This window comes from Enhydra lutris, unplaced genomic scaffold (assembly GCF_002288905.1).
Source record: "Enhydra lutris kenyoni isolate GAN:26980312 unplaced genomic scaffold, ASM228890v2 scaffoldscaffold18, whole genome shotgun sequence".
In the NCBI taxonomy this organism is placed as follows: Eukaryota; Metazoa; Chordata; class Mammalia; order Carnivora; family Mustelidae; genus Enhydra; species Enhydra lutris.
This window is the reverse complement of record NW_019154102.1, coordinates 21,109,939-21,121,299: the sequence shown is the minus strand read 5'-3', so window position 1 is coordinate 21,121,299 and position 11,361 is coordinate 21,109,939. Positions and strand designations below refer to the sequence as shown.

The window sequence follows — 11,361 nt, the reverse complement described above, 5'->3', positions numbered from 1 at the left end:
GGCGGCCGCACGGCGCGGCTAGTCTGAGGGTGGTGGCTGAAGTCGGGCGCTTCCTGCCTTCCCGGCCGCCCGGGTGCCGGGCTCGCGCGGCGGGGCTCCGAGATTCCCCCGCTCGCCCCGCCCCGCCCGCCGCCGCCCGCGCCCTGCACGGTGCGCGCGGCGTCCCCGCCCCCAGCCCCACACCCCCACCCACTGTGGCCGTAGGGGGGCACCCCCACCGGGGCGGGAGGGTGGTCCGCGGTGGCCCGGTCGCCGAGTGGCGGAGAGGTGACGGTAACCGCCTTCCCATTTCCGCCCGGCCGGCCGCTCAGCGGAGTGAGTGCGGCAGAGAACGCTCGGTCCTGCCTCCGCCCGCCCGCGCCGGGGGCTGGCCTTGCCTCGCCGGCGCCTTTTTCCCCCGCAGCGCGGCGCCGCTTCGCCACTCGGGCACCGCAGGTAGGGGCAGGAGGCTGGAGAGCCTGCTGCCCGCCGCCCGTAAGATGGTCCCCTCGGCTGGACAGCTCGTCTTGTTCGCGCTGGGTACGTACGCTGCCTGCTGCGCGCCCCGAGCCACCTGCCCTCGGCGACACCCCGCTTTCCCCTGGCCCCTCCATTGCTCTTTTCCCGGGGGTTTTCTGCGCCCGCCTAGGAGAGTCGAGGGAGGCTCCTGCTTTTCAAGGGTTGGAGGCTGGGGGGTAAGGGGAGTCACGAGGGCTTCCTAGGGATTTGGGGAGCCCCTTCCGAAGGGGGGGACTGTGGAGCGCCCAGGCTTTCCCCGGGGAGTGGCCGCCCGGGCCGTGCGTGAGAACGCCGGCCGGGGAAGGGGAAGCGGTGTGTGAACGGGCTTGAACTTTAATCCGCCGCGGCTGTGTGTTCTTCCACTTGCTCACACCTACCTGCATACCTGGCTGTATCCCACCAAGCCCGTCTACGCGGACGGCGGTGAGCGTAGACGCGATGGGAGCGGCCGGCGTCAGCCCCTACGGCGGGACCCTGCCCGCTTCCCAGTCGTACCCCCTGCCTAGCCCTGAGCCCCAGTGACGGGCAGATGGTCATAATCAGCAGAGGCGCCCTCAATCATCTAACTTGAGGAGCTCTCGAGCTTTGGGGTAGGTTTTGGATTTTTGTGCGGGTTAATTGTTCTTTTAATTAACTTCCCTGGGAGAAGTGGTTGAAGTGTCAGCCGAGGGCAGGAGCGAAACCCTAGACGGAGCGTTGCCAGTTTCCTTTGAGTTTGTTCTTGGAAGGGAACGAGAGATGGGGGAAGGGAGGGGAAGTTTAACCCGGCAAACCTGGGTCTTGTCTGTGGAGCCCTTGAGTTTTTCCGCGGTGAAGTTCACAGGTCTGCGTGTAAGTGGTGAGGGGTGCAGCGCCGTGCGCTGGCCGGCCGGCTCTCGCCCCTCGCGGCGCCCGGCCTCTGCGGTGTTGAGACAGCCGGTTAACAGCCCAGGTGTCCGGGTTTATTGGTGCAGCTCCCTGAAATGAATTGCTCAGTCGGTATCCTCTGAGTTTAACCCTGTAAAGCAAGTAGATCCTACCTGGAGAATTTATTGGAGCCTGAGAAGAGCTGTGGAACCCTCCCAACCCACCTGCACCCCTAATGCCCAGCCCCACAGCCTCAACCAGTTTCAGGGGGCTTGCAGAGCCGCCTGTAATCCTGCGCCTGAAACGCTGAGAAAGAGAAAACGGGGGTGGGGGGTGCGGTGGCAGTAGTGGAACCCAGTGCTCTGGGCTGTACCCTCCCTCACCTGAAACTCACCAACAGGTGGCATGATTCTGGGCGGCTCCCCCCCTTTTCCCAAAAACCCTTTTAGGTTTTTTGTATTGATGGTTGTTCTGATTTTAGATTTTTTTTTTTTTTGAAGCAACAAAACGTGACCAATACATCAGAAGCCTTCCGTTTGTGGGTGCCTTTGCGATGTGTTTTGCAAATTCTGGCAGTAATGGTCATAATAGCTAATGCTCTCTGAGAACTTACTCCGTGCCGGGAACTGTTCTAAATGCTTTATATGATTTCATTAACTTTTCACACCAACCTGACGAAGAAGGTATTATCTTCATTTTACAGAGGAGGAAAAGGAAGCACACAGGCCCACCATTAGTAAGTAGTTGGGTCAGGATTATTAGAGTGTGGAAGGATTGAGGGTTTGAAATGTCACCTGTCGTCACCATAGTCTCCTCTCCCGATTTGGGGACTTTTCTTGAAGGAGAGATTATATGGAATACCCAAGAACTTGTTAAATTGGGTTTTCTGGTGGACTCTGAGGATCTCAAGGTGGCCTTAGGTCATTAGCTGAAAATTAGAGATGGGAAATGATGAAGGTGTGCAAATTTGAGAACACCTTTGAAAGTTGCCCTGCCCCCACCATACTGCACTTGCCCATGAAGACTGCAAGCATTCATCATGTTATTTTTCCTTTTTGCCCAAGAGTTGAACCTGATCTTTGCTTCCTTCCTTGAGAAAAAGATGTATAAACCTAAAAAGATTGATCAGTGTGTAAAAAAGCTGCTCATACAATTCCAAAATAGAAGCAGTTGAAAAAAGAAAAAAGAGGAAAAGGCAGGATACCCGTTTTTTGTTCTGTATTTCTTAAAAAAAAAAAAAAAAAAAAAAAAAAGCCGTTCGTTCTGATCGTTGACTACAACTTCTGCCTCCCACCTCATTTTCTGCTAGATTACTAAACCACTCATCAGTGCCACATGCCTCTTTAATTTGCACATTTCCTCCAGGGCTGCTTCCCTCTCTAATTTTTCTTAAATTAGTTGAAGGCAGTTCTAGACAAATCAGCAAATCGAGAAAACCAAGATCTCTCCCCTCCCCAGCTTTCGTAGGGACAGTCTGAAAAGGAGTGGGTTGTTTGTAGTCTCAGCTGATGCTCCTGATTACTTGAACCTGAGCGTTGATTGATGTTTTGGCAGAGAGCAGGTGGAGACTGTTGCTTAAAAGGCAACACTGGAAACGTCATCCAGGTTCCTGTGGTGGCTGCCCTCCATGTCGGACTTCCGTCACTGGCCAGGCACACCTCACAGGGGCTTGGCACCTCCAGTCCCACATCCTCCTTTGTGAGCAGGGAGCAAGACGTGTGCTCTTGGGCAAGTTACTTAGCTTTTCTGTGCCTTGTTTTCCTCATCTGTAAAACGTTGCTGTGAATAGGGTGGTTAAATATATTTAATGAACATAGAACGGTGCCTGTCTTGTAGTAGGAGTTGAAAAAATCTTAGGGCCATTATTCATCACCATTGTCGTTGTAAATTTGAACCCCATAGAGTTCCAGATGTCCTAGCAGGTTGTATCCATTCTGTAGCTGGGAGCTTTCAGCCCTCCACCCTTCCTAAGCCAGGAAATACCACCTAACCTAGAAACCTACTTAACGACTTTAGTGAGTCTCATTGGGCAGATATCAATTCAAGCAAGTTTAGAATTTGGGGGGCGGGGACGTCATGAATTTTTAAATTTTTGATGCAAAACATTTGTCTTTCCTCCTTACTGTTCAGTGGTCAGTTTATTCAAGTCACCACTAAGTTTCAGTTTTCTCGGTGGGAATAATAAAACTGTACCTACCTCACAGGTTGTTACGAGAATCAGATGAGATGGTAAATACAGAAGCTGTTTATAAACTATACAAATAAAGAATGACATAGAAAATGAAATTGATTTTATAATCCAGAAATAAACATTATTATGTTTATGTCAGCTCCCCGAAGTAGGACTGGGTGTAGCTTAAAAAATGGTCCTAGGACACTCAAGTGTCATTAAGGATGGGTAGAGATGAAGCCCCTTTCCCTGTGGATTTGGGGCCGAGGGACCAGTAGGGGTCAGGAGCTAAGACAATCTTCTTCTTCCTTACATGGAAATTATGTCTTTCAGAGTAGACCGCATAGGTTTGCCCAGGACACATGTTTTCCTTATTGGGCAGCCATAATTAGGGAAAGTTCACTTAGAACATAGGCTGTTAAGGTGTATATGGAAGCCTTAGAGGCTAAGTTTCCCATATTTGCTTTTCTAAAACTTGGTTTCCTAGGATAAAGAGATCTTTCTGTAAATATTCAATGTCCCCTGCAAAGGGGACCTTTCTTACAGGAGTAAATGATGCTTCCTGTTTCTATGGTAACATAGGAAAACTAGCTGACTTTTCCATTAGACCTATCTCTAAGGGCCTTTTGAAAGTGTGTTTGAACAAAGTCCTACTCTTCGGGCTGCCCACCGAAAGGGATGGGCAGTGGGAAGTGGAGCGTGGGTCAGCCAAGATAGGACGAGCCTGACACGCCAAACCGAGCATCTTGTGCTTGGTTTCACATGTAAAAACCACTGTAGGACCTTCCACAGCAGTGCCCTAGAACCACGGCCACCTGGAAGGCTTGGTACACCAGGTTGTCCTGCAGGAGGTGAAAGGGTTTGTGTGTCTGATAGGTGTCTAGGTGTCGCTTATGCCACTGGTAGGGAGGGAAGAGAGGGACACTTGGAGGACAATCGCTCTTCAGCCAGTTGATGTTCGGACAGCTTCTGGCTTAGCCAACTGTGTTTCATCTAGTCTGTCCTGACATTTCTGAATGCTGCTGTGGGTTTATGAGCCATTATTTAAAAGTGCTTCTGCAGCCGTCTTGTTGACCAGAGCAGAGCAAGAACTCTTGCTGAGATCTCTTAATTGACATTAAGTGTTCTTGACCTTTGGCCCTGGAAAACGTGACGGTCCTTTGTTATTAGACTTAAGTAGACCAACGCTAAGTATGTCACACTTTCTTTTGGGGGGGGGTTGCCAAAAATTGACTGCTGTTTTGCTGCCATTTCAACAATTTTTAATGACCTCAATTTAAAGTATGAATTGAATTCTGTGCTAAAGGCTAACCTGGTTAAGATTGCATCTAGGGGCACCTGGATGGCTCAGTTGGTTAAGGGTCCGACTCCTGATTTGGGTGGGCTCAGGTGGTGATCCTTGGGGTCGTGAGATGGAGCCTCCATTGGGCTCTGTCCTCAGGGCAGAGCCGGCTTGAGATTCTCCCTCTCCCTCTACCCCTTTTCCCACTCACTCTCTCTTGCTCTCTAAATAAATAAAATATTTTTTGATTGCATCTAAATAGAGAATTCGAGTACTTTTACAGTGACTTCTGGTTTTGTTATGCTTTTTTTTCTCCTTGTGAAATGTCAAGTATAAAAATTTTTCGTGAAAATCAGGAAAACCTAAAATCCAGTCTTCCAGAATCATCTCTTAGGAGCTCTTCAAGTACAAGGCACAGTCCCTTTAGATGAGCTCTAAAAATCTGGATAGTCTTGGGGGCACCTAGTTGGCTCAGTTGGTTAAGCGACAGACTCTTGATTTTGGCTCAGGTCATGAGCTCAAGGTCCTGGGATCGAGCCCCACATAAAGATCCGGCTCTTTGCTCAGGAGGGGGGTCTGCTTTAAATAATTTCCCTCTGCCCCTCCCTTCCCACTCCCCACTCACACGTGCTCACACTCTCTCTCATAAATAAATCTTCAAAGATATATATCTGGGTAGTCTTTTCACACATTATGAATTGGGTGTACTGAATATGACTTGAATATGGAAGTTTGTTGAAATGGAATTTTATGTCTTTACTAGTGCCTTTTGTGTTTTCCCCTTAAGTCAGAGGAAACACAATTTCGCATGGAGTCTTACCCCAGTCCAGGGAATTCTGTGCTCAGCATTTTTGCTTTTAATTTTTTTTTGTTGGGGGGGGTCTCCTTCCCTACCTTGAAAAGCTTTCAGTTTCCCCCACCTTAGTGTTTGTATTTCTCAAGTATTTGTAGAGAGATGGTTAAGGACTTCCTCAAGAAGGGATGTACATATAAACTACTTTTTTGTAACAAGCTTGTGTGATGCCTTGCCTTTGGCTTTAATCTTTGAATATGTTAGCTTTTCTGGCTGGGAACCTTAGCAGTAGGGTTCGGGTCCCTCCAAGTCCTGCCTTGGATTGATATTGCTTGGTGCTTCTCCTCTCTACTAGGTGGAGGGTACCTTAGAGACAGAGATCCTAGGTCTTCGTCTCTGCCCTTGGCCTATTCAGAGAACAGGTAGAGCCTCAGAGGAGACCACTAAGCACTTGATGACCCCCTTGGGGTATCTGGTCCTGGATTCTCCCAACTGTAGACTCAGTTGGCAAACATTTGGCCACATAGTTAACATTCATACTGGAAAAATCTTCATTGTGATAATCAAGGGTTGCAGGTAAATTCTAACAACACAGATGCAACTAGTCTTCAGAATAATTTTTTTAAATAGATTATGATTTAGTGTTTTTAATGATCACAAAAATATTTTTTTTCCTCTAGACCATTTGGAAAATTTTAGAAAGCATAAGAGAAAAAGTGTTGCAATGACCTTTAGTTCTACCACCCAACGATAACCATGATTAACATTTTGTCATACAGCCTGTGGATGAATGTATAGGTAGATATTCTTTGAAAGCAGCTGTGATTTCTGATGGACTCACACCATTTAACTTATTCATTTTTGCAACTTGACAACTTTCATAATAAACATTTTTATGTTATTAAACATTCATTCTTAGTGTCATTACATCATTCTTAGTGGCTGGCAAGTAATCTCTTGACTGTATTTACTACAACCCATTTTGAAACCTTTTTGGCCATATAAATTTTTCCCATTTTTCATCGTTATGAAGAATCCACACACTTTGTTGGGAATGTAATTTGATACACCTTTTTGGGAAGTCTGTATGGCAGTAGCTATCCGTTTTAAGTGTGGGCATAACTTGGGTCATTAGTTCCACTGTTTGATATAGATCCTACCTAAATACTTGCCTGAATGTGCAAAGAAAAAATGTAAAGGATGGTGATTGTTGATTTTGTTTGGAACAGTAACAAGTTGCCAGTACCTACTGTTGTAATTATTTAAGGAGATTCCTTAAATAAGTTATATATAACAATACATTGGTTTACTATGTATCTATTTAAAAGAATAAAGGTTTCATGATATCTTATATTTAGAAAGGCATAAAACCATATGTATTATATAGTGCCTTGGTTTGAATCTGTTAACTTTTTTATAACAAGCCTATATTAAATTTATAATGCCTGAAGTCAAGGAAGATAAACGGTTCAACAGACACTTTTGTGCATAAGTGTTTGGCACATCTTAGGATAAATTCCTAGCAATTGGCCTTTTCTCCCACAAGCAGTATATGAATGCCATTTTCTTGATTCTTCCCTAACACTCCAAGTTAGTTTTAAGACTTTGCCAAGTTGATTGGGGGGGAAAAAAGACCTCAGCGCAATCCTCGTATTTAACATTTGTCAGGATGATTCGATTTGTTTGTTGGCCGTGTCCTCTTCTTTGCATCTTAACTTTTGTAAATTTTTTTTCTGATTATTCTTTTCTTAGAGCTTTATCAGACTTTATATAGAAAGGATATTAATATTTGGCAAGTATTTCCCTCCATTTGTTGTAAGTCTTTTACTGTTTTGTTTATGGTGTGTTTGACATCCTGCACATTTTTATTTTTATGTAGCAGAAACTAGAAAAATAAATCTTTCCCCACAAGTTTTCTACCTTCATTTATGCAGTTAGGACAGCCTTCCCCAGCCTAAGATAGGGCAAATACTTAATTTTTTTTCTCCTAGTCTCCTGTATCATGTTGAACTATTCTACCCAGAACTTTTCTTGTGTATGGTGCGAGGTACGACTCACATTTCATTAAAAAAAAAAAAAAAAGATGGTTTAATAGTTTCAATTGCTGTTTATGGAATAAACTGTTCTGTGTGTTGGGGCGTGAAATTCCATTTTTATCACGTGCTAAATTCTTATAAGTAATTGAGACTGTAGAATTTTATTTTGGTTCTATTATTTTGTATTTTTGTGCTTATTGTGCATTTGTTCACTCATGTATCCTGCAAATATTTATTGAGCACTTACTCTGTGCAGAGACTGCTTCTAGATGCTGGGGAATCAGCCAAGAATAAGACACAGAGCTGTGTTTTAACGAATTCTACATTTCCCACTGCTCTCTATCCTAACTGGTTGGTGCTAGCATTTAAAGCTTTTTTAAATATACCTTTATTTTGTAACGGTTTTTGTTAATTCTAATAGTCCTTCAGTTTATTCTCTTAGGTGCGCAGGTCCGTGACCATGAAATCTTGAATAATGATAGCTCTGCCTCCTTCCTTTTAATGTCTTTATCTTTTATTACATCTTCTTACCACTGACTAGAACTTCAGGAACATTTTTAAAAGGTGGTAGATATCCTTGTATTTTTCTTGACTTACTGATAGGGTTTGTAGCATTTAACAGTTAAGTAGGGGGATGACTTGGTTATATATACTCGTGAGAATGTCTTTATATCTACAAAGATGTATATATGTGTATCTACACACATGAACTATCATGTTAATAAAAGGTACTAGTCTTCATAACTTACTAAAAGATTTGGCATTTTTGCTTTGTTTTTTTTTAACGCAGGGAAGATAATACAAGTTGTGGGTTTTGTTTTTTTCCAAATGTTTTGAGGACTTTGATCAAGTCAATGATGTTAATGCCATCCTTAAATTCCTGGAATGAACCCCTCATGGCTCTGTGGTATTATTCTCTGGGCACACTGCTAGATTGGATCCCTTCTGAAGTGTTTGAGGCCTTGGTTTCTTTTTTAGGATTTGATATCAGCATCATGTCTCCTTCATACAATACCTTTTAAAAGCTTCCATCTGTTTCATGCTCTTGAGTAGCTGAAATATCATGGAATTAAGTGGCTCTGTGAAGGCTTGAAAGAAATTGCTAGTGGTCAGTTTAATTAAGTTCTCCTCCTCTTGAGTTTTGGTAATTTTTTGGTAATTATTTTCCTCACAATCTATTCATTTCAGATTTTGAAATTTTTAGCATGGATTTTATAAATCTTTCAACCTAAAGGCTTTTTGGTTTTGGGGAGTTAGTTTGTTTGTTTTGGTTTGGGTTTTTTTTACGCATCTATGGCTCCAGTTCATGTGACTTTACCAAACAGGGAAGTGAGTAAGCACCTAGGCCCCCAAAATAAAATACATTTTCAGGTTTGTTTTTCTTGATAATACTTTGGGGGAAAACAACAACAAACCCTTCTTTTTAATCTTAAGTCAAATTCAAATGAATTTGAATTTTAATAGTGTTCCCAGGAGCCCAGGGAAATTTCACCCATTTATTTGCCTAACTGTGTGTGCCAAAGCTGCCACAGTAATGCCGTTTCTGGTTTGGGTGATGCACGGCATTGTAATTTCTAGCAAAGGCTACTGACTAGCTTCCTGTTTGTTCCTTAAGCTTTAAGAAGTTTAAAAACCTCCGAATACACTATTGGGTCCATTAGATGTGACAAGAGTGTTCAAAGCAAGACAACCAGTGCTCCTGTGGGAGATTTTTGCTGTTGTTGGCTCATTTGCTTTGGGGTGATTTTTTTTTTTGTTTTTAAGATCAGAACTTGGAGGTGGAAATATTGGATTCTTACAAAGAGACCGTATCTTCAGCTTGGGTTCTTTGGGGCCTTTGATCTGAGTCTGAATGGGGTCAGTAAACAATTCTCCTGGGCACATAAAGGATAGATGCGCCTTTACTGCTCTTTCGTCCTCTCTCGCCGGGTCAGAGACGTTCGCCGGGTAATTGCTGTACTTCCAAGACGTGCAGATTAACTGGCTAAATGGTATACGTCATGTGACACAAAAGCAGCCGAAGCTGATAAATGAGAGGTTTGCAATTACGCACTCTGTTCCCCTCCCTCTGCCAGGCCTTGGGACCCAGCAGGGCAAAAACAAATGGAACATAACTTTTCACCATGGAAAGAAGCAGCATAAGGCCTGTCACTGTTATGGTGGCAGGGGCGAGGAGAGACTGGCCTCTAAGCTGTGGAGGGGCCGAACCTGCTCACCTTCTAGGTCAGAGCTCAGCTGGCAACTCCGGGCTTGAACACTTCTCGCCTTGGAACAGTGTCTGGGTTATTATTTTTGCATTGGAGGAGCATACCATCGGGCCGGTTTGTATGCTGTACACACTCCCTGCCAGCACATTTAAACAATGACAGATGTTTTATGCACATAGCAGACCTTGGGTGTTATAATTAGTGTTTCAGGGGATGAATCATAGGCCCCTGAACTGGAATGAAAGCAAGCTTGGGGTCCAAGCATTGTTTAGGGAGGTGAGGTGAACTCCTCAGGCGCCCAGATGGGGAACCCTTCTGGATCTGGACTCCCTCTAAACCACAGCAGCCACTCCCCTGCCATGCACAGAAAACCCCAAACCAAACACACTTCTGGGGCAGACCACTTAGGGTTCACAGAACACAGGCATGTGCTGGTCCCCACCTCCCCTCGTGGGCCGTGCTAGAGACGCGCCTTCTCTGTCAGCCTTGGTTAAATCCCACTCACTCCTTTTCCAAAGTCAAATCAAAATCAGAATTTACGAACAGAAGAATAAAAAAGCACCCCCAAGTTTGACTCCCAGAGACTTCGCCTTACTAAGTGTAACTAGCAAGTATCCAACCAGGTCTCTTTCTCTGTATGAATATAGATATTCTTTTTTTTTTAAATAATTTTTTATTTTTTATAAATATATAATGTATTATTAGCCCCAGGGGTACAGGTCTGTGAATCGCCAGGTTTACACACTTCACAGCACTCACCATAGCACATACCTTCCCTAATGTCCATAATCCCACCACCCCCTCCCTACACCCCTCCCCCCAGCAACCCTTAGTTTGTTTTGTGAGATTAAGAGTCACTTATGGTTTGTCTCCCTCCCAACCCCAACTTGTTTCATTTATTCTTTTCCTACCCCCAGACCCCACCACATTGCATCTGCACTTCCTCATATCAGGGAGATAATATGATAGTTGCCTTTCTCTGATTGACTTATTTTGCTAAGCATAATACCCTCTAGTTCCATCCATGTCATCGCAAATGGCAGGATTTCATTTCTTTTGATGGCTGCATAGTATTCCATTGTGTATATATACCACATCTTCTTTATCCATTCATCTGTTGATGGACGTCTAGGTTCTTTCCATAGTTTGGCTATTGTGAACATTGCTGCTGTAAACATTTGGGTGCACATGGCCCTTTGGATGAGGACCACTACGTTTGTATCTTTCGGGTAAATACCCAGTAGTGCAATTGCTGGGTCGTAGGGTAGCTCTATTTTCAACTTTTTGAGGAACCTCCATGCTGTTTTCCAGAGTGGTTGCACCAGCTTGCATTCCTACCGACAGTGTAGGAGGGTTCCCCTTTCTCTGCATCCTCTCCAGCATCTGTCATATCCTGACTTGTTGATTTTAGCCATTCTGACTGGTGTGAAGTGGTATCTCATTGTGGTTTTGATTTGTATTCCCCTGATGCCAAGTGATGTTGAGCACTTTTTCATGTGTCTGTTGGCCATCTGGATATCTTCTTTGCA

The 11,361-nt window shown here is 44.5% G+C and overlaps 1 protein-coding gene across 1 annotated transcript in view; it reads left to right on the top strand.

Annotated features, from left to right (window-relative positions):
- The first annotated feature begins 435 nt into the window (after nt 1-435).
- The window catches only part of LOC111148116 (transforming growth factor alpha), a 109,383-nt gene continuing 98,457 nt past the window's right edge, over nt 436-11,361 (top strand). Inside the window, exon 1 of the mRNA XM_022504532.1 lies at nt 436-519. Coding sequence (XP_022360240.1) covers nt 480-519 — 40 coding nt within the window. The 5' untranslated portion in view covers nt 436-479. The remainder of the gene's footprint in view (nt 520-11,361) is intronic.